The sequence below is a fragment of the Triturus cristatus genome, chromosome 4_2, assembly GCF_964204655.1.
Source record: "Triturus cristatus chromosome 4_2, aTriCri1.1, whole genome shotgun sequence".
Lineage (NCBI taxonomy): Eukaryota > Metazoa > Chordata > Amphibia > Caudata > Salamandridae > Triturus > Triturus cristatus.
The window spans coordinates 335,675,706-335,699,719 of NC_140586.1; the positions used below are offsets into that span (position 1 = coordinate 335,675,706).

Sequence of the window (24,014 nt, forward strand, 5' to 3'; positions counted from 1 at the left end):
TTCAATGGGAAAGCTCAAGGACGAACAAAGGCTGCAAGCTCGGGGACGAAGATTCTTCGGGTGCGACCACCACTTCGAGAGTTAAGTTGGGAAGTTGGAGGATAGGTAGGTAGGTAGGTAACCAGGAGTCGGGCACAGGGGGCCGCAGGGCGCCTGGTGCAGGGGTGCCTTTTGATGTCGGGAAATCTTACCCTCTGTTGATCGCGGTTGGGGGAGGTCCCTGGTTCTGAGGTTGCAGGCTTCGTCAGGAGCGTCGAGGTAAGTCCTTTGGTGCCGCATTTGTGGTCACAGTCGCCGGGGGGACGTCCTCGGGATCTTTGTCCACTCCGGCACAGGCCAGGCTTGGCGGGTGCAGAATGTGCAGGGTTCGCGGTGCCGGGCTGATGCCAGGGGTTGGAAACTTGCTTTGATCAGAGCCACTGCTGATGGGAGTCCCAGATGCTTAGAGTCACAAGGTAACCAGGATCTCCGGGGTTTGTGAGGTTGCTGGCCACAGGAGGTGCCGGGATTTAGCAGGAGCAGGTTCGAGGGTCGACAAGCCGGTAGGCCTGGGGTCAAAGCAGTTGGTGTCTTCCTCTTCTGAGCAGCTGCACGGCAGGTCTTTTCTTCTTGTTCTTCTTTGCTTTTTCGGAATCTGAGGAAGGAAGTTTCAGGGTGCCCCTAAATACTAGATTTAGGGGCGTTACAGGTAGGTAAAGGGCAGTGACCAATAGGACCCTGCCCTGGGGTGGGTACACCCCCTATCCTGCCACTCTCCTGTGGGAGGGGGGCAGTAGCCTAGTCCTGATTGGGCAGGGCTTCCCATCTTCAAGATGGCGAGAGCCCAGAGATGTGCTTCACCTCGCCTCCCCCACCTGAGGGGTGGGGAGAGGCTGGCACATCCCCTGTCCTTACTTAGGGGTTCCGGCCAGTCTTCCCGCCAGAGTGGGGGTCAGAACCGGTGGGGGCCAGTTGCTGGGTACAGCAAGTGGCCTGGAGAAGCTCACTAAGGCGGCATGCCTTTGAAGCTTCCCCCTGCCCATCCTGGGGGAGGAGACCTAGCACCTCGCCCAGGATGTGCATTGTTGCAGGCCCAGGAGAGCGGAGCCGATTTTTCAATGTGAAAAGTATTTTTATTTTAAAACGTACTTACCCTAGTGCGACGAGCTTAGTTTTAAAATAAAATACAAAGTATAATTTTCTAACATTGGTCTGGATCTCCTACTTGAGTCATATGTCCATTATTGGCCAATGTTGTGCATCAATTGTCTTTCACTCCTTTGTGTTTGGTCTAAGGCTGCTCGCCCACACTAATAGAGCACTTTGGGTTTTGGGTTTTACATTGAGCCCTGTACACTTTGGTGGAACCCCTGGACTGAGCACGGTATAACCACCTAGTGGTAATACCATTTACAGAGCAGCTTACTACACTACTCCAATTGGTTACTCAAGGTGAGCCTTCTCTTCTTAAGTAACTAAAGTGTGTGGGTTTAGCCCAATGGGGCAGGCCAAAGTAGCTGTTCCTGTGGATGTGTGGACAAAAATCTTCCACACCCTCCACAAGAAGCTCAAATGTGAGAAGGTCTTGACTCAAGTCAGATTAGTGTCCAGGCCTATTCCAGAACATAAGAAAACAAGTTACTTACCTGTAACTGTAGTTCTCCAGTATTGGAGCTTTCATAGATTCACATGCCTGAATCATTCCCAGTCTCCGGTACATAAAAGAGCATTGCCTAGTAGTATAACAAACTGAAAAAAGGCCTAGGCCCATTTTCCTTTGCAACCCATAACCTTCGTTATGTAAAAAAGGACTAAACTTGTCTCTGAACCAATCAGAGCCTCTCACCCTCTAGAACCCTCCTGAGAGAACCTTCTGCCCCTCAGATTTTCGTGCACTTGTGCCATAACGCTCTGTGTGCCAAATCCGAGGTGAGCCTCTCAGGGGAGGAGGGTGGGTTGCATGTGAATCTATGAAAGCTCCAATACTGGAGAGTTACAGGTAAGTAACTTGTTTTCTTACTCCAGTATTGGAGCTTTCATAGATTTACATGCCTGAATCAGAATAGCGAGCAGTAAGTAAATGCACATTTTTTTTTTACCCAGAACCTGAAACAAGGGAACATATATAGTGTGATAAAAACGGTATCTCTAAACCAGAACACACATCAAAAATACTTTGCAAATGGCATCCAATACAATAAACAACAATAACATGTGCAAATGTAGATAATAAAGGAAGGAGGGATGGTAAAGAAGGCTCACCGTTACTGGATAAGGTTCCTCAGCACCGCTTCTCCCACCGCCACATCTCTTCCTGTGGCTGCATCCAAGCAGTAATGCCTGGTGAAGGTGTGCGTACTCGTCCAGGTCGCCGCCCTGCAGATATCCTGGATCGCCACTCCAGCAAATAAAGCAGTAGCAGTGGACACTGCTCTTGTCGAATGGGCACGGACTCGTGCATTCAAAGGTCATCCAGCTGCCTGATGACAATACTCTATCTCACTGGAAATCCATCTGGCAATTCCCCTTTTTGACAAAGGGAAACCCTTCCTGGGTGCGCTGAAGGCAACAAAAAGTTGTGAAGACCTGCGGAAAGGCTTAGTCTTTTGCAAATAGAACTTTAGACAGCGTTGGACATCCAGCGAGTGGAGAGCTCTTTCCGCCGCTGTTGGTTGAGGAAAAAATCGTTTAAGAATTAGTGGCTCATTTAAATGAAAATCAGTTGGTACTTTTGGAATGACTTTTGGATTGGTCCGGAGTATCATTCTATCCTCCTTCAATTGTAAGAAAGGCTCCTGGACCGTGAGACCCTGAATTTCCCCCACTCTCCTGGCTGAAGTGAGCGCAATGAGAAGTGCAACTTTCCACAACAGGAATTTCAGATCTGCCATGTGCATTGGCTCGAAGGGCTGTTTCATTAACTTGGAAAGAACAATGTTCAATTGCCAGAGAGGTGGTGGAGGTTTTATCGGAGGAAAACCCGGAACAATCCCTTCATTAATTGTTTGATGACTCTAGCGGAACACAAAGATGGGCCAGAGGCAGTCCTTCTGTAGCATGATATCGCGGCTAGGTGTACCTTTATCGATGCATGAGCCAAACCGGACTTTGCCAAAAGCAAGATGTATGAATAATTTTGTGAGCTGCCGAGTCCAGAGGATGAATGTTAGACTTTTTGCACCACAAACAGAACCTCTTCCACTTCATCCGGTATGTTCTGTTTGTACTATCCGCCCTGGCTCTAGATAGTATGTCCCTGCACTCCGTCGGGATGTTCAGATGTTGTAATTCACAGTATTCAGGAGCCCGGCTGCTAAGTGCAGTGATTTCGGATCCAGATGAAGTACTTCCCCCCTGGAACATCGTCAGAAGTGACGGCTGGAGGCAAATCGGGCGTTCCTGCGACAGTAGTAGAAGCTCCGCGAACCAATGCTGCCTGGGCCACCATGGTGCTATCAGGATTATCCTGCATGGTTCTTTTTTGATCTTCATAAGAACCCGCGGCAGGAGGGGAATTGGAGGAAAGGCGTAGGCAAAGATGCCTGACCATGCCATCAAAAATGCATTCCCCCAAGATCCACGTTGGGGAAGCCAGCTTGCGAAGAACTGGCATTTTTTGCTTTCCATTGTTGCGAAGAGGTCTACTGTCGGTTTTCCCCATCTTTGGAAGATGTTGTATAAACTCCCTTGGTTGATCTCCCATTCATGGCAGGCAGATTTGAGACTGCTGAGAGTATCCGCCCTGGTGTTCTGATCACCTGGAAGATATTCGGCTGTAATGGATATTTTGTGTTGTAGAGCCCATTCCCATATCAACTGGGCTTCTCGAGACAGGGAGAGTGATCTTGTTCCTCCCAGTTTGTTCAAATAGTGCATTGCTGTTGTGTTGTCTGTTCTTATTAACACAGCTGATCCTTGAATCCTTGGTAGGAACGCTAACAATGCTAAGAGGACGGCCCTGAGTTCCAAAAGGTTGATATGCATTTGTTGTTTGTTCAACTTCCAGCGACCGCTGACTTGTAGGTCCTGAAGGAACGCTCCCCAGCCTTCCAAGGACGCATCTGTTGTAACCACTAGTGGGGCCGGTTGAGTAAGGAAAGAAAGACCCTGCGAGATGTTCCGCTTTCGCGTCCACCATGTTGCCGCGTGGATCATGATCGGCGTTACCCTGAGTATATCGAAGGATCCTTTTGTCTGATGCCATTGAAGATCCAGCTGGTCTTGCAACGGACACGTCCTTAGCCTGCAGAAAGGTACGAGGGGAATGCAAGATGACATCGTTCCTAGCAATGATTTGTACTTGTTTACTGAAAGAGACTTTCTTTTATAAAAGCCTGGGATAGAGATATTATTCCCAGCTGTCTTTCCTTGGAGGGGGAACGCTTTGTTTACCTCCGTATCTAGAATTGCTCCCAAGAAGGTGATATTTCTTGTCGGCTGAAGAGATGACTTTTCTTCGTTTAAAGTCAGACCCAATCTGGCAAACAGTTCCACGCAAGCCCTTGTTGATGACCGGGCCGACACTGCTGATGGTGCTTTGACTAACCAGTCATCGAGGTAAGGAAATACTTGGTGTTTCTGCTTCCTTAGAACTGCTGCCACTGGAGCCAGGCATTTCGTAAAAATTCTCGGGGCTGACTTCAGGCCAAAAGGCAGTACCTTGAATTGGTAGTGTTCTCCGGCCACCATGAAACGAAGGTACTGCCTGTGGGAAGGATAGATGGGGATATGAACGTACACATCCCGTAGGTCCAATTTGGTCATATGTTCTCCTGGGTTTAATAGCAGCAGAATATCTTGGAGGGAAATCATTCTGAAGGATTGTTCCTTGAGGTAAGTATTTGGGGATCTGAGGTCCAAAATAGGGCGCCATTGGAGAGCGTTTTTCTTGACTAGGAAAAACCGGGAATAAAATCCCCTTCCTCTCTGGGAATTCGGTACCGGTTCTATTGCTCCCTTTCGGAGCATTGTCCGAATTTCGACGCATCTGATGCAAATATTTGACCTCTTGGTGTCTTGGTGGTGTACAAGGGGGGGGGGGGGGGGGGGGGGGTTGTAGAAGTTCTAGAATGTGTCCGAATTGTATTATGTTGAGGACCCATTGGTCCGTAGTTATTTGCTGCCAATCTTGAAGATGATAGGAAATTCTTCCACCCAGGGGAACATATGACAGAGGAATAGGCGTAGTCGGATTCAGAACATCGTCATTGTCGATGGGTATTGTCTTTCCCCTGACGACCTCCTCGACCTCTAGGAGTAGATTTTGTAAAACCTCCCGTTTGTCGCTGCGAATACTGTTGACGGTATGGCTGAGATGAGGTGGAGTAATTAGTATACCGGCCTTGTTGGCAACCCCCTCTATAGGAGGATTGGCCCCTACCTCTTGAGCCTCGAAAAGGAACTTTCCTATACTGCAATGTTCCCAGTGATTCTGCATCCTTTGTGATACTCTGCAAGGCCTCGTCAATGTGCTTCCAGAACAAATCTTCTCCATTGAAGGGAAGGTCCAATATCTTATTCTGGACTTCGGGCCTAAAAGCTGTTGCTCTCAGCCATCCTTGTCGGCGTAAGACTGCCGCTCCCCCCAAAGATCTGAAGGACGTGGTCGCAATGTCCACTGCGCAATCTAGGACTTCAGCCGAAGTCCTTTCACCTTCTTGGAGGATTTTTCTGGCATCCTGTCTGTCAGCCTCAGGATCACTGTCTATGTAAGGAGATAGGTCGCACCACATTTGCCTATCATACCTGCCCAGGATGGCCAGGGCATTCGCCGCCTTAACTAGATGGGCAGACATGGAAGAAAACCTCTTTCCTGCATTGTCTAGACGCCTACCACTCTGTCGGGAGGTGTTGAGATTGGAGCTGACGGATTCCTTGATTTTTGCTGACCCGCCTGGGTTATAACTGACCGGCTTGGGGTGGACTAGTAGACAAGCTGGAGCATCCGAGGGCGCTTTATATTTCTTGTCCAGTCTGGCTAGTACTGGAGTAACCGTTGCCGGTGTCTCCATGACCTTGAGACCTTCTTCCCATAAATGACTAACAATCGGGAGAGATCGAACTGTCTTGAAATCATACAAGAAGCACTCTGTTTTGTCCGATGACATGGTGAGCACAAATCTCTGTGCAGCTCTCTCCAATTAGATTATGGAACCCCCCCCCCCCCCGATGTCCTCCGGAGGAGAGTAGACAGGTCTCGGTGAAGGAGATGAAAGGGACGGAATCAGATAATCATCCCATTCATTACTAGGGTCTGTTATCTCCCCCTCTTCCTGTTCATCATCATCATCAGAGGTTTCTGGAGCCGGTTGTGGTAATGGTGATATAGGCAAGGACTCAGGTACCACTTGCCTTCGCACAGGCGTACATGGAACAGAGTGTGATGTAGTTACTGGTATCCTTTGGGAAGAATGAGGTAAAGGATGCCTCCTTTTATAGTCATGCAACATAAACTGCAAATCCGTCAGCAGTGAAGATGGAACGCTCACCATTTCTTCCTGATAATGTTGCTAGGGACGATCTTGAAACCTCCCATATTCATCTTCCCAGTCATCTTCCTGAAATTTACCATGTAATTGTGATGGGCTACTGGCGTAGCCAAAAGGACCATCATTATCCTCTTCCTGTGAGTCTTCTTCCTCTAGCAAGTGGGATGGAACTAGAGGTGTTACCTTGCTTCGAGATGTAATATCTGGAGTAATCTTCCTCTTCCTGGTCAAATCCAGTTTTTCTGGGGTTTATTCTCTCAACGACTAGCCCGTCGACGAGATTGCCGTCGAAATCGCCGACGTAACAGTCGTCGCCGATGCTTCCGTCGACGCTGCCGTTACCGTCGTTGTTGCAGACATAGACGATCCTGTCGACGATGTAGTCGTGGTCGTCGATGTAGTCGTCGACGCTCTCGTCTTCTACACTGCCGTCGACGACGCCATCGTCGACGAGGATAAAGGTTTAATAGTGATTTCTACCTCACTTTTCTTTGTCGACGACGCTACTTTCTTCGTCGACGATCCCGTCGACGACGTAGATTTTCCTAATTTATCTTTAGGAGATGTAGCGGCTGGCTTCTTAATTGAATGCTTAATTTTAAGTGGTGATTTTGAGGGCTCTGAAGTCGTCCTCTTAGAATGTTATACCCCTGAAGCATGACCCTTGCTCTCCTTTTCTATACTTTGAGGAGATTGAGGGACTGCGCTCTGAAGACCCCAGTAGTGATCTTTTTAAGAGCCTTCTCAGGTCTTTCCCCTGAGGTATGAGCCTGAGGAGATCTTTCTCTTTTCTGAGATCTCCTTGAAGTTGTTGACGCCTCATCACTGTCACTAGACACGACGTCCTTTCTGGTCTTAAGTTTTTGGAGCCATATTAACAGCCTTCCTTCACGATCCCTGTGTTTTATTAGAAAAGGTACGACATACCTTACATTCGTTTGCCTGATGATGTGGGTAAAGGCAGTATATGCAATCCTTATGAAGGTCGTCTGTATATAACCTTTTCTTTGAACTGGTGGCGCAGGCTCTAAACAAATCCTTCTTCTCCTAGTCAGTCATTCTCCAGAAGTTGGTGATGAAAAACCAGTTGAATAAATTCTTCAAACTAGAACCAAACTGTAGAATTTGAGCAGAGCTCAAAGGAGACTCCCTAGCACAACGTGCGGTAGAAAATCTGAGGGGCAGAAGGTTCTGTCAGGAGAGTTCTAGAGGGTGAGAGGCTCTGATTGGTTCAGAGACAAGTTTAGTCCTTTTTTACATAACGAAGGTTATGGGTTGCAAAGAAAAATGGGCCTAGGCCTTTTTTCAGTTTGTTATACTACTAGGCAATGCTCTTTTATGTACCGGAGACTCCCGTCTCGACGACGGGGAATGATTCAGGCATGTGAATCTATGAAAGCTCCAATACTGGAGTAAGATGTAGGTTTCAGAGTCTGCTTCAAAGCTGATCTGGGCTTAAAGGAGGTTTTTCGAAGGCTCGGGTCATAACAGCATAGGTGGGTGCCAAGACCGCCCTTAAGAGGCCTTCCTGGAGCAGAGAGGGGCCTTTCTGAGTCAAGAGGTTTTAGAGCCTGGAGCGAGACCAAAAGGTGGTCCCTTTTGTGGATAGTCTCCAGGTTCAATGCAGGCATACCATGGGAGTGATGCTCGGATTGACATGAGGACATTTCCATGGTCAGCTCCTGGAAGACTAATCCTCGGGTGAGTGTGAGAGAATGTAGGCTCGAGGGGTTGTTTTTGTTCCTGGGTCTTTACTGTGGCACAATGGAGTTACTCTTGCAGCTTCACCTAGTACATGCCAGAGGATATAACTTTCAGGGCTTTGCTTTGCCTGCAACAGCTAGATACCTGAAGACCCTGGCTCTTCATCCTTGGCATTAATGATGTTCTTTAGGCTACGTCCTTCAGGACGATTATGTCCAGTGTTTTTGGTGATCCCTTACGGTGCATTTTGCAGCATGCCCAGCATTGTTTGCGTCGGTTCTGGATAGCCTTTTTCACCTGAACTCCTTGCATGCTAAACAAGTCACATCCTCATGCTCAGGAGACAAGGAGAGGTTGCAAACAAGAAGCTGGTTAAACCAGGGGAAATTTGAGTTACACTAGGGCAGAATTGGAAGGGGATTTGCTCCATAACAGGATCTGCCTGGGTCAAAAAAGAAAGGGGATTGGGACAAAATACTCCATTCTGGTAAGGCTTTTGAGTATTGGACTGTGGACATCACTGATTTCTTAAGCATGAATTCCTCCACCCACAACCCATTACCAAATGTGCATATGATGCGAGACACAACAAGAGCGCCTCTTTAAAAAAGCCATGCGATTTAGCCTATGAAAATATCACAGAGGCATACTCAATGTATTTTAAGAAGTATTTTCATACCACATGTTAAAATAAAGGCATCAATAATGAGTTATATGGGTAAAATGGCATTTCTTCATGTTCAACACTAAGGATAGGTCATTAGGATTACAGTGCAAGTACTATAAATAAACGCCTTAAAAGCTTGAAGAGTAAAACTAGATGACACTTATACACTGAAAAACAAATGCTGTCCAAAATAGGTTACTGAATTGGGGAACTTTAAAAAACATGTACAAAAAAAAAAAGACAGTTTCATATGTTTCTAAACAAAAAGGTTGTGCTGCTTCTCCTTTCAGATTTTTGAAAATTTGTCAGGGATTATGTGTGGCCCATCAGGTACAGCAAGAACAGAAATTACCCTGAAAGCTCATGATGGTACAATATAAAGTAACATGTAGAGAACAGACTGAATGGGCCTTTGAATATTTTTTTGGATTAAATCTTTTTAATAATATCAAGAAAAAGTGGAGCAAGCATTTTCAAACAGCAATTTGCTTACAACCTCATCTGAACAAGATGCAATTACAAAAGCATATAAACAACTAGGCCTTGGAGTGAAAACTAGGAGCACTGTGGGAGAAGGGAAGATGCACAGCGGTTTGTCTACATGCAAGGAAGCACTCCATGGGGCTAGACCATGTACAGAGATAAAAAAATGCCATTAGAGGAACGGGCCCTAGGATGTTTGTTTCCAGTCCAGGGAGGACCAGGCTTGGCAGTTCGGGCTGGACTGTTCCTATGAGGCACAGGGTCAAGACTGATTTGCATATGGCTGGTTTCAAACAGGAATGGCATGGTGAGCAAAAAAACGATGGATTTAGGCCCAGATCTCTGTACTGGGGTGAATGTATGACATTGTTCTGCATTCTGTCCATCAACTGTTTTTGCATTTGTCACCTCGAGTGGGACGGGTATGCCCAGACGTGGGTCCCGTGCTCTCCATGCCACTGGAATCAAGCTATCCTGGCTGAAGAGGGGTGAAATCCCAAAACTGGTCCTAGGATGCTTGTTTCCAGTCCAGGTAGGACCTGGCTTGGCAGTTCGGGCTGAACTGTTCCCATGAGGCACAGGGTCAAGACTGATTTGCATATGGCTGGGTTCAAACTGGAATGGCATGGTGAGCAAAAAAACGATGGATTTAGGCCCAGATCTCTGTACTGGGGTGAATGTATGACATTGTTCTGCATTCTGTCCATCAACTGTTGTTTTTGCATTAGAGGAAAGACAGCACTACCATCTACATCATGCTGCACATGCAAAAAACCGTAGCCTTGCTCTCAGATGTGCATACTAAAGAATACAAATGATCAAACAGACAAAAACCCCACCCTAACCCCGCCTCCCACCCTCTCTCCTTCTGAAGTAGTCCAGGCAAAAGTGAGTGGCAGCGGGGAAATCCTAATATTACAGAGAGCTGACCCCAAGATGACCTATTGAAACCCTAAGCCGGTGGCATTAGCTTGAGGATGTGCAGTATGCCAGGCACGAAAGTTCTCTAAATTGCTTAGACAGGATAGAGATGAACGGGGACTATATTGCTGCATAGAATTTGGGGTCAACACTAGCAGGCAAGGACAATCGCTCCATACCCAACATCGCCCATAAGTGGTGGAGCCATTGCCTGTGGTCTGGGATTTTGTCCGATCCCCAGTGTGCCAAGAGGAGCCTATGGGCTGCGTTAAGGGCCATTGCCATCTGTCTGCCCCTGATGGACCGTAGAGGGTAGGTGAGAGCATTGGGGAGACCCAGAAGTATGTGCGCAGGAAGGCGCTGGATCTCTGTTTGAAAAGCCTCATCTATGTCATTCAGCACCTGTTCCCAGAACCGCGTGAGCTTGGGTCAGTTCCACAGCAAATGTAAGTGACCCAGGGTTTCCACAGCCTCTCCAGCACTGGCTGACGCAGAGTCCAATCCACTTTTGCATGCGCATTGGGGTATAATACCAATAGGTGCTGAGTTTGTAGGCTGTTTCAGTGTGGCCTATATTGAATGTAGTGTGATGAGCCTTGTAAAATATGTCCTCCCACTCTTTATCGGGGAGGTCCCGACCCAGTTCTTAATATTTTTAAATCAAAGTGAACATACCTGTGTGTTGCTCCCACGGAAATTACGAATTCTTCCAGAGTAGCTGTGCACAGCTACAGGGGGATCTTAGATGGTTCCAAAATACCCAAGCTGCATCCTAATACACACTTTTAAGTACTATATGGTCAAGAGGGAAGGTCTGGTAGCAAGGCCATAAAAATACATGCTAAACAATTAGAAATAGCATAAAAATAATCGCAAACAGACATTTCTTAACAACCACTCACCTGAATGCAGGTCTGAGAGCCAGGAACCCTTGAAGCTCAAACTCCTCCGGGAGTGGTGTTACTGTGGATCAATTCAGATAAAAAAAAATGTCAACCCGTACCAGTCCTATTACAGAACTCCAGGTCAGTTGGCAATTAATACATCAATTACTTTATGGACAGGGCTCACATAAATCTAACCAACACAATTTCGAGTAATTAGATACAACATGAAAGAACAAAATATCTGAAATACCAAACTGCATACTGTATGTAATATGCAACAAAGGCACCAGTAAAACAATGTGTGCCGATCGAACAACCACACAAACTATCCATTTATAGCTTCCTTCAATAAAGTGGCCATTAAAACTGTAGTACTGCAAAATTTCCAATATACCCTATTTGTTAACTTGACCTCCAAACTTACAGATCGTGTTGGAGAGATCTTCCTCTTGCACATTGAAACTGTTCAAGAGAGAAATCAGCCAGGGCCAGATGCTGCAATGTAAAAAATTCAGTGTAAGCTCACAATACAATCATGAATAGGATTATACAAAGTAAAATAATGTGTCTTCCATTTAAATCTAGCTCATTATTCTGAGTGTCACCCCCTGTATGCTTCTCCGCAGGCAAAGAACCTGCATTCTTGCAAAAATGCTCTTTTTTTGCAAGAATGCTCTTTTGACCTTTGCGTTACTACACAAGCAACATTAAGTTTGTGTTAGTATTCAAAAAGATGACAATGCTAATCAAGGTACAATGAAAATAGTTGGCCAATTTGTCCTTTACGAATCCTTTTCAAAATATAAACATATTAAAGAAATGGAGAAAGATGAAAATGTACTTAAGGTAGTCAACAGGCCTATTGTCCCACAATGTTCAGTAGTGGCAATAGAAACATCAATTGATTTTCACAGGGTAGCAGGATCCTGATTCTCAATAATTTACCATGCAATTGCTTCCATCAGGGATGAGCGTTTGATTTCAATGATCACTTCCTTATTGGAGAACTAGGACTACAAGTAACATTTCCTTCTCTCTCTCGGGGGTTCTCTATCAGTAGTCACTAAATACAAATGATGGTCAATACTCCGAAGTGATGAATGTAGCCAATGGAATGCTAAAAAATATGCATGCGGGAATACAGTAGTTAAATAGCTTATGTAGGAAAGCCGGACACATGTGGGTACCTAAATTAAGACAATATTGTGCATGTATGAATGTAAATCTCAGTGACTGTGCTACACATGTAAGAAAGGAGGCCTTTTCCTAAAGCTACAGTAGCCAGCTTCCCTGCAAGATACAAGTCTCTGGCTACAAAGGAAAGGAAAAGCAACAATGGGATTGGTTACTACTGCGTTCTCAAAAGAGTGCATCATGCTCTGATGATTTGAACTTCTTTAAAGGTGAAGTCTTGCCACCTTGGTGGTTGCCCAAGCAACTGACATCGCTAATTCAATGAGATCTGGAACCAAATAAGATTGCTGGTTTGTATTCACCACAATATTAAAACACTTAAAAAATATAAATGGCCTAGCCTAAGACATGAACTAGGGTTTAATAAATACATCAGGCCAAGACATCTTGGAATTGGAAAGAGGGTTACTCAAAGGAATTGCTGTTTGGAGAGGTTGGTGGATAGGTACCAGACTTGTGGTGTTTCTCTGTGAGCTGTTTACATCAGGACTCAAGATTAGCAAATGTATGAAGTTCACATTTATAAAAAGCTACAGCCAAAGTGGCATTCACGTTTCAGCTATACATCCCTAAAAACAGAAGGGAAGAAATTCTTCGGCAACTCTAAATGTTTTCCACAACAGACTTGCATGCCGGAAAGCACTCAAAATATCTGAAAGACCGCAAGAACACAACTCTTAAGGCCATGATGTATGGCAAGTTGTTAGAAAGCATGTAATATTCATTCAAATCAACAAGACACTCAAATAGCCTATACAAAACAGGAGGTGTCCATGAAGAAGAGCCATTTGCAGAATTAGTTGTTCAGTTCTGATGACAAAAGTGGTGGTAGTAGTAGTGGTGGTGATGATGAAAACACCGAGAGGATATATGTACGGCTCCCCACCATTATCGTCTTTACCCCATAGGTAAAGGCCTAATGAGTCTCATCCATTCCCACAATGAATCCCATTTCTAAGTGGTAAACCTCCTTTTTAGGTAGAGCCTAGCGCAGCGCGCATGAGCTCCTCTTGGAGATGACCTTTTGGAATCGGTCTGCACTTTTGTAACACTCGTGTGTGTGTGGCGGCATCCACCTTGCGGGAGCGAGCAGCGGAGAGCAGGGGCCATCTGTTTCTATTTAGCGTGGCCACACGCGCTTGTTTACATTTGCATGCCTCGCGGTTACTTTCACTTTGCCTGTCTCGCGGTCGCTTTCACTTTTCTGTTCCCGCCGGTCGCTTTCACTTTCTTGAATGTCTCGCGGTCGCTTTCACTTTCCTGTTCCCTCCACTCTTTTTTTATACACGCAACACTTTTAACAAACAAAATAATATATGCAAGTTAAGGGTGCTTTAAATGGACCGGTACTGGCATTTTTGTTTTTTTATTTTGCGAGGGAGAGTACCTGCATCACTCAAGAAAAACGCAATAGTTTTAATTGGAGAGTACCGGCACTTCTCAAAACAAGCAGGTACTCTGGTAGAGCAGTTCTATTTTTCCATTTCAAGCATTGCCCGGGGACATGCACACCGATGTCTACTTGTGCGCGCGCTTTCCTCGAACACGCACACTTTTCCTCGAGCTGGCTGTTCTTGATACTGTAAACCGCGCAGTGCGCTGGTGTGTATTTCTACATAATTTTTGCAGACAACACAAGCAAAGCAAAGTGCATTTCAAGTTGTGTGTTTCAAGGATATTTTGATTGTAGCAACGGACGAATGCTTTACTTACATTTATTCCAGTGGAAAGAACACAAAGGCACCAATTCGACAACAGTGTAATAGTTTCATATATGACAACGAGTCTGTTTGTGCCAAAGCAAACGTGTGAGTTGGGAGTCCGAAACCCTTTCTCAATTAAATCTCCCTAATCCTTATGTAAACTAAACAAGACCGGGTTTTTTACGTTTCTAGTGCTACGTGTACTTTTAACACCAACCCAGTTTCCTTGCCTGGAACCCACGCTATACAAACACAACACGGGCACTCCATCTCGGATAACTTACAAATCCATTTGAAACCAGTTTGAGCTGGTATCTGGCCTAGTTCCGGGAACCGGCATGCTGGAACTGGGAGGTGGATGGGGGAGGGAGGGTTGCGCTCAGTCCGTAGCTGCCTGGCACAAAAGGGGACAGGCATACCTGCCCTTGCTCCTGCCGTCCCACAGACAGGGTTGGTGTATACTCAGAGGTTGTGTAGTTTATTGGCCAACCTGCGCTATCTGAACCGAGGGGCCTCCGTTTTCAGAATCCCGGCTTTCCTACTCAGCAGTGTGATCCTGTGCGGATAGTTCTATCTACCGCAACATTTGTTTCCTGTTAGCAGAAAACGGGGACTGTGATTGGTGTTCTATGCTGTCCCTGGACCTTCGCTTTGTCCTTCTTTCAAAAAGCGACCCTCCCGCATGTCAAATAAGCTATGAAAGCGCCTCTCCCTGATCTTTACAGTATTGGAATTTTCTGAAGTGGCAGGACTGTGCGTTTAGTTTTAAGTTGATACATGGCCTCTCTGTTTGTAAATAAACTGACAGACTTTAAGTGGGATGAAAAACTGGGTCGTCTAGAGTCAGAGAGCATGTGCTGCTCTGCGAGGCATGCTATATTCTGTGAGGTTTGAACACGCCAACTTAGCTAACAAACATTGGCAAAACCAATAGCTCTAGCTAAACACTTCTAAAGCCCCAAAGGCGGGACCTGCTGGCTATGCCAATGCTTGTTTTTTTAGGAAGAGGACGAGGAAATGGTAGACAAGACAATACCAAGGCACAGTGGAAATACAGATGGTCACAAGTAGCAAAGGGAAGGAAGCTCAACCAGGAACCAGTAACAACTCCATCTAGTTCAAGTTTATTTATAAAGTACAGTTAATTAAAACTATTACACTACCAATAAAAATCCAACAGTAGACGTTTTCAAAACAATCTTATTTGCATAACGATATCACATTTATCATAAAAAAAGCCTTAAGGTAGGAATGAAAACATCCACTCAATAACGTTTATGCGGGTTCGTCCATGCTGCTGCTTTGCAAATGTCACTAAGAGGTATATTTCCCAAGAAAACGATGGTTGCTCCTTTTTTCCTTGTTGAATGTGCCCTTGTCATGGTTGTAAATGTTAGTTTTACTTTATCATAAAAAAATATGGATACATTTGAAAATCCATCTTGCGATTCCGGCTTTTAGAATAGCCTTTCCTTTATGTGGATTTGAAAACGAAAAATAGGTGTGCTGTTTTCCAGAAGTGTTTTGTATGTTCCAAGTAGTACAGAAGTGCCACTTTAACATCAATTGTATGTAAGGCACGCTCTGCAACAGTCTCTGGTTTTGAAAAGAAAACCAGTAACCCTAGAGTTTGATTTAAATGGAAAGGAGATATAACCTTAGGTAAGAACTTTGGGTTCGTGCGCAACCACAATTTGTCTGGGAACACATGAAATTATGGTTCTTCCACAGTGAGCTCATGTATTTCACTAACACTTCGTAGAGATGTTAATGCTACAATGAAAGTCACCATCCATGTTAAAAATTGTATTCGACAATTATGAAGTGGTTCAAACGATGGCCCCCATAAGACGTATTCGAACTATGTTTAGGTTCCACGCAGATATTGGAGGTGCTGTGTGCGAGGTTTGGGTAGTTTCTCGTGAGGTAATACGGATAACTCAAGTAGTGTTGTGTACCATGGCTGCCAAGCCCATGTGGGAGCAATTAGTATTAGGGTTATCGGTTTGTCTGAGTTTCCTGACCACATATGGAATGTGTGGGAGAGGAGGAAAAGTGTAAGCAAATATCCCTGACCAGTTCATCCATAGAGGCTCCCCTTTGAAAAGTGGGTGTGGGTATCTGGATGCAAAGCTTTGGTATTTTGAGTTTGGCAGTGGCGAACAGGTCTATTACAGGGGTCCCTCATTGGTGGAAGTATTGTTACAGTAATGGAGTGTACGTTTACCACACGTGAACTTGCTGCTGTGTCCTGCTGAACAGGAACGAAGAGGAGTTCTCTTGCCCTGGTATGTATTGAGCAAGAAGGAATATTTTGTATTTGTTTGCTCATTTCCATACAGTCTGCATTAGTTGTGATAGTTGTATGGAATGGATGTCTGTGTCCTGCATCACCACCACTTCCTCCTCTTGTGGAGAGGGTACTTGTGCTTGTGGCAACCCTGGGGGGGGCTGAAAGACATTCGACATGTAGCCCTGTGTTGCTGTGATACTTTTTGGGTGGAGGCTGTGGCAAGGATTGATCCTGAGCCGGTCTCTTGGCATTTTCTTTAAGGTTTTCCTGCATAAATTGTTGTAGACCCTCAAAGACAATGCCTTGTTCGTCACTTACTCTCTGGGTATGACTTGTTTCTTTGGAGCTCTTTGGTTGGCTTGGAAACCCCATGGCTGAGACTTTCCTTCTGGTCAGAAGAGTGTCAGTGCTATTTCAGTCCTCTGAACCAAGGTCTGCTTTGATTCCGATGCGCTCGAGGAGCCAGAGAGTTTCTTCGGATCAGAATATGTTCTTGGGGTCACAGCCTGCTTGGCATTCTTTGGCGCAGATGTGTTTGCCAGTGCCGATTTATGCTTCGGTACTGGTGTGTCAGTTGGTGCTGAGTTATGCTTAGGTGCCTGTGGCTCAGAAGACATCAACCTATTCTACGGTAAAGGTCTGGAATAATACCTGTGCTGTGGCCCATTAGCCCGAATGGGATAGAGTACATCTTCGTCCGTTCTCGGCTCAGAGACAATCTCACGGTGTCGGCCTGAGACCGCAGGCTGTGGTGCACCATGGCGGGGTGATGGAGGTTAGTGTAATATTTTCTTTACATGGGGTCAATTGTACTCACAGTAAGTGGTGCAATCTAGGTTCTTGGCCTAGAATCAGAGATGTGCCTCGGCGATGTGGGCACCTCTTCATGCACCGGAGCTTGTTCTTCCTAAAAAGATTAATCGGAAGCGGCCTAGTGGGGGCTGGCAATGACCACCCTAGCTCCTACCAGAGCACCTGCTTTGTTCTCCACGTCACAGTTGTGCGAGAACTCCGTCTCGGCCGTGAGTTCCACGGTGTGTGCCAGCTGTCAATCCCAGTGGGTCCGAAGAGACTTCTTGTTTTTGAATGATGCGCAAGCAGCGCAGTCGTCTTCTTTATGCTCTGGAGAAAAGGCATGAATTACACACCTTGTGTGCATCAGTGTGTGCATATTTGGCTCTGCACCGAAGACACCGTCAGAAGAGGTCTGTGAGAAAGTGCCATCTTTCTTAAAGTATGCCCCCACTTTTTGCTGAATTGCTGAATGTACTCCAACTGAGTGTGCCCTGGACTTCTGCCAATCAGGTTCCCAGGGCCTATGTTCCTTCCCTAAAAACCGAAAACCCAAATTGGCAAACCCTGGCGACATGTCAGCCCCTGGTAAATGGTACCCTAGGTACCCAGGGCCTTGTGACCAGGGAAGGCCTCTAAGGGCTGCAGCACTCATTGTGCCACCCTTAGAGGCCCTGTACCCTCACACACACACACACTGCCCTTGCAGGCTGAGTGTCTGGATACAGGACAAAACAGAGTCGACTTGGCACACATCCCTGTGTGCCATGCCCACAACCTACACTACCCTGGCATACATCAGCCACCCCTCTCGCTGGGTGCCCTATGCCAGTGGTGTGGGCACAGGAGCATGAGCCCTGTGCCCCTAAGGTACCCAGGTCCATTCCTGGGCCCTGTAAGTGCAGTCATTTAAGAGTACATGGCGCTGGGAGCTTGTCAAATACGAACTCCACAGCACCATAATGGCAACACTGAAGACTGGGAAGTTTGGAATCAAGCTGCTAAGCACATTTAACCCACACTGATGCCAGTGTGGGATTTAATGTACCAAGCACCACAGAGGGCATCTTAGAGATGCCCCCTGAAACCTAACCTACAATCCACGTCTGGTCTGAGAGGCTGCCACACAGGAGACATGCTGCTGGACCCCTGGGTAGGAGAGCCCCTGCTCTCCTGGGCCTGCAACAATGCACATCCTGGGCGAGCTGCTAGATCTCCTCCCCCAGGATGGGCAGGGGGAAGCTTCAAAGGCACGCCGCCTCTGTGAGCTTCCCCAGGCCACTGGCAGCCCCCCACTCTGGTGGGAAGCCTGGCCAGAAACCCCAAATAAGGACAGGGGATGTGCCAGCCTGCCAACCCCACCCCTCAGGTGGGGGAGGCGGGGTGAAGCACATCTCCAGGCGCTCGCCATCTTGAAGATGGGAGGCCCTGCCCAATCAGGACTAGGCTACTGCCCCCCTCCCACAGGAGAGTGGTAGAATAGGGGGTGCACCCACTCCAGGACAGGGACCCATTGGTCCCTGCCCTTTACCTACCTGTAACGCCCCTAAATCTAGTATTTAGGGGCACCCTGAACCTTCCTTCCCCAGATTCCAGATTCCGAAATACAAAGAAGAGCAAGAAGAAAGAAGATTTGCCCTGCAGCTGCTAAGAAGAGGAAGACACCAACTGCTTTAACCCCAGCCCTACCGGCCTGTCGACCCTCAAACCTGCTCCAACCCAGCATCTCTTGTGGCCAGCAACCTCACAAACCCCGGAGGACCTGGCTACCTTTTGGCTCTAAGCACCTGGGACTCCCATGAGTAGAGGCTCTACTCAAAATTTGCTTCTAATCCCTGGCATCAGCCTGGAACCGCAAACCCTTCACACTCTGCACCCGCCAAGCCTGGCCTGTGCCGGAGTGAACAAAGACCACGAAGACAACCCCACGGCGACTGTGACCCAGAGTCCGGCACCCAAGGACTTCCCTCGACACTCCTGACAACGCCTGCAGCCTCAGAACCAGGTACCCCCCCAACCGCGATAAACAGAGGGAAAGATTTCCCGACACCAAAAGGCACCCCTGCACCCGGCGCCCCGCGGCCCCCTGTGCCCAACTCCTGGGTACCTACCTATCCTCCAACTACCCAACTTAGCTCTCGAAGTGGTGGTGGCACCTGAAGAATCTTCATCCCGAGCTTGCAGTCTTTTTCTAAACCGGAGCTTTCCCATTGAAATCAATTGAGCGCCCGAAGGCTCAAAAGCGCCCTGCACCCAGCCGCCCGAGTGGCCCTGGCAGTGTAACCTTTGCACTTATCTACTTCCCCATTTGCCCTGAGCAAGTGACCAGGAGCCCAGCTCCCACAGCCTCGTGGCCTGCTAGTCAGCAGCCACCAACCAAGGCCGGCCTGCCTCCCATAGGATAACATTGGGCCTAACTCACTCTGCACCCGGCTGCCCCTGTGCCGCTGAGGGTGTAACAACTGTACCTACCTGACCCTGGGTGACCCCTGAGTCTGTGCCCAGAACCTTAACTTTGCCAGTCGAATACTTACCTGAAAGCCGATAACTCAATTTTCTCCATAGGGTAATATTGACTGGTTTTTCCTGAAAATTTTTCTAAGTGTGGACTTTTCAAAACTTAAAATATTTACCAAAGATCAGCCAAGTAACGAAAACGAAAATACTCACTTGCTATTAGGTGAGCTTCCAGTGCTGGATCTTGGTGCCCAGCACTGACCCTGAAAAATATTCACAACCGTACTTACCAGTAACCCAATTTTCTTCCATTGGAAACTATTGACTGTTTTTCTGTGAAATTTCTTCTGTGTCGTCTTTTGCAAACTTTAAAAATTCTTTAAAAATCATATAAATTGTGAAAACTTAATTACTTACCTGTTTTGAATAAAGGTCCCAGTACTGAGTCTAGGCACCCAGTACTGGATTACAAAAGTAACAAGAACATACTATACCTGCAACTTGAATTTTCTTCCATAGGGAATCATTGACTGTTTTCTATGAAATATTTTCAAAGTGTCAACTTTTAAAACAGCAAAATTTTGTCCAAAAATAACAACAGTAACTAAGTCGACTTTTATCACTTGTTTTTAAGTACTGACCCAGGACTGAATCTAGAATCCAGTCCTGGAATCCCAAAAGTAATCTATTGCAAATAACTTGAAACTTCCATTGAACCCAATGCATTATTGTGTTTAAAATTGTGTTGCCTATTGCAACCACTTGTAACTTTCTACAAAAGCCAATTGCATACTGCAAAAGTATTGATTTAAAGCATCTGATTCTGAGAAAGTATATTTGAATACCTATTGTTGGTCCTAAAATAAAACAAGGATATTTTTTATATATAAACCATTGGCCTAGAGTTATTGAGTGTGTGAGACCATTTGCTGACTGAGTGTGGGCAACAAATGCTTTACACTGTCCTCTGATACTGCCTTATTGCTCGACCAAGCTACCACTTTACAGAGTAAGGTTATATCTAACTTTAACCTCTGCCAAACCTCTGGGGACTGTGGACTCTGTACACCCTGTACCTATTTGGGAACAGTATATACAGAGCCACTTTCTCACAAGGTCCTATTTCGTCTCCATCACCCAGAGATGGTCATTCTCGATGGGTGTGTACGTGTGTACTCAGCGCTGGGTATCAGTCCCCGGCTCCTAGAATCAGTGAGTGTCTACTGGATCTCAGGGTGCGTTCTTTCTTGCCTGTAGGATGCGTGGATGTCAAATCCTGCAGTGCTCCAACACAGTCCATTCAAGCCCGATGGCGGAAAAAACTTTCTAACAAAGGAGTCGTTGTACATGTGCAATACCTCCAGGGGGAGGAGAAACGACACAACGCCAATCATAAATGTTCGAGGAAAAACAACTTGCAGAGTCCGAGCCCAACACTAGACTGGCAGGAGTATGCATAGCATGTGTATCTGCAGCCAACACATGCTACGGATATAGTTTGTGTTTTTTCAGGGACACTTTCTGGTGGTTTGCTGGGGAGTCGATGCCGAAGTGGTGGGGGCACAGTACTCACGGCTAGTTGAGCTGGAGGTAGGTCTTTCAATTTGATGTCCAAGTCCGAGCTTTTGTCGTGGGAGAAGGTCCCTTCACCAGCCGCCATCGCTTGTGCCTGGATCGCTTCCTTGAGGTCCTCGGACCCTAAGGTCTGGTGTGTCATGCAAGCTCCTTGATACGAGACGTCAAGCCCGATGATCCTGAAGTTTCTTTTTGGATCTTAAAGAGCGGCAGGCCTCGCAGGTAGCCTTGTTGTGCTCAGGAGAAAGGCAGCAATTACAGACATGATGGAGGTCGGTGCGCGGAAACTTTGTGCGACATCGTGGCCAAAATAGAACAAGTGTCTGCTCTATCACCAAATGTACTTGTTGCAGCTGGAATGCCAAAGGAGGAAAATCAGCACCCTAAAGGGGGAAGGGCCTTCAAGGGGCTGCAGCGAGTCGCCTCAAAGATGTTCGTCGTGGACTTGAACCGTAGAAAGTTAAAGACACCGCGATCTAAAACAGTACCAACGCGGAGTAGAAATAGGCCAATAATGTTACAGCACAATGTTGTTGAACCGGAGCAGAAGAGTACACGTCCGTACCATACAGCGGAAGAAAATCTAATAATGGAGTTGATGACCGTGCGCATTATCAGCAAGAGGAGGAGTCCCTCTACCTTGTGAATCGAAAGACTTCTTCAAAGAAAAACAAACTGCAGACATCCTCGCTCAACACTAGATGTCGTACTTATCTTATGCATCTGTATGTACAGCCACACATGCCTCAAACACAGTGTACCCTAGGAGGGGAAGTGGAGGACTCTTTGCCTTGAGGTAACAAGTATGAATGCATTTGGCGATCGCCAGACTTTACAAGCCTTGGAAATAGGCAGCCCCTTGTGAAGTATAGCAAAGGAGAAAAAGTGCTGGTCTGATTTACAGAATAATTTGCTCCAATCTATGCAGTACATGAAGAACTTAACATCCAAGGCGTGTAATGCACTTTCTACAGCATCTGGCTACAGGAAGACCACCTGAAATGTTATGGTTTGGTAAAGATGGAAGGGCAACACTATCTTAGGGAGCAACTTAGGGCTGGCTCTAAGAACCACCCTATCTCTGTGGAGCCTTAGGAATGGTTCCTGAGTGGTAAGGGCTTTCAGCTCGCTAATGAGCCTAAGCAAGGTGAAAGTCACCAGAAAGGCTACCTTCCAAGAAAGGAATTGTAGAGGCCATGAGTGTACAGGCTCAAATGGTGACCAAGAGTTTGCTAAGGATTATGCTGAGGTGTAAGAAACTGGCTCTATATATATACATTGCACCAAAGTGAGGCATAGTCTATAGAGTCAAGGGTCTCCAGAGGTATGCAGAGGTTAAAGTTAGATAGAACCTTATTCTCCAAATTGGTAGCTTGGTCGAGCAGTAAGGCAGTATTAGAGGACAGTGTTAAGCATTTGATGTACCCACTCAGTCAGCAAATGAATTCACACACTCAAGAACTGAACTCTAGGCCAATTGTTTTTGTATAGAAAATATACTGTTTATTTTTAGAAAAAAGCAAGCCTGGAACACAGAGCATTAAATACTTTTCAGTAATAAGTTACTGGATATAGAACCGTTTGAAAATGCAATAGTGTGGTACTTTGATTTACAGGGAGCAGTAGTATGTAACACTTAGTAAATACAGTACAATGGAACGAATAGGCTTTTTCAATAATTTGCAGGTAAGTTACTTTTTTGGATTACTTTTTCTAACAGTGCTGGATCCTAGATTCAGCACTGGGACATTTCCTGAAAACAGTTGAGAAAATGCGTTTTAGTTAGATGTCCGATTTTTAAAGAATATTCTTGTATTTAAAAAGTTGACACTTAGAAACTTTTTCACAGAAAACCAACAATGTTATCCTATGCAAGGAAGTTCAATTCACAGATAAGTTACTTTTACGTAACTTTTTCTACTCAGTGCTGGATACCTAGATTCAGCACTGGGACATTTCCTGAAAACAGTTGAGAAAATGAGTTTGTTATTTGGGCGATTTAAAAAAAATATTCTTAGTTTTCAAAAGTAGACAAACTTTTTGGGAGGAAAAGTGTCAATGTTATCCTATGAGGAATAATAGGTTATCGGTTTCGAGGTAAGTACTCTGTCTTTGGAGTTGGGGTTCTGGGGTTAGACTCAGGGGTCTCCCAGTGCCAGTGATGCACTGTTGAACCCTCAGCGGCACTAGGGTGGCCGGGTGCAGAGAGTTGAGACCCAATGTTATCCTATGGAGAATAGGGGGGACTCCGGTTGGTGGCTGCTGGCAAGCAGGCCACGGGGTTGTAGGAGCAAAGCTCCTAGGGTTTAGCTCGGGGCAAGTTGGGGACCAAAGTAGCACCAAAGGTACACCCTCACCGGCACTAGGACGGCCGGGTGCAGGGTGGTTTTTTGAGGTCGGGTGCCCTGTTGATGTCAATGGAGATTCTCCGGTACAAAGAAACACTGCAGGCTCGGGACGAGGATCTTCCAGGAGCGACCACCACTTTGAGGGGTAAGTTGGGATGTTGAGGGTTGGTTAGGCATCGTTGGTTTGGGCACACAAGGCCGTGGGGCGTTGGGTGCAGGGGTGTCTTGGGATGTCGGATTTTCTTACCCGCTCTGGGCGCGGTAGGAAGGGAGGGGATCCTCTGGATTGAGGCTGCAGGCGTAGTCAGGAGGCTTGAGGCAGGTCCGGGGGTCGCCGGATCTCGGGTCAGATCGCCGGGGGGACCTCCTCGGGGTGTTTTTCCACTCGGGCTGGGATCAGCGGGTTCCTGACTGGCACCTGAAGCTGCAGTTTAAACACGTCCGGTGTTCACGGGAGAAGCAGTCTGGAAAGTGAAGGCAGGCAGGTCCTCCGGGGTTTGTGAGGTTTCTGGCTGCTGGACAC

At 46.5% G+C, this 24,014-nt stretch overlaps 1 protein-coding gene across 5 annotated transcripts in view; it reads right to left on the bottom strand.

The window, feature by feature from the left end:
• SMG7 (SMG7 nonsense mediated mRNA decay factor) overlaps positions 1 to 24,014 on the bottom strand; it is a 596,979-nt gene that overhangs the window by 332,048 nt on the left and 240,917 nt on the right. For all 5 annotated transcript variants that reach the window (XM_085601728.1, XM_085601725.1, XM_085601727.1 and 2 more), the window contains 2 exons: positions 11,554 to 11,624; positions 11,145 to 11,205 (listed from right to left, as the gene is read on the bottom strand). In XM_085601728.1, the coding sequence (XP_085457854.1) occupies positions 11,145 to 11,205; positions 11,554 to 11,624 (132 nt within the window). The remainder of the gene's footprint in view (positions 1 to 11,144; positions 11,206 to 11,553; positions 11,625 to 24,014) is intronic.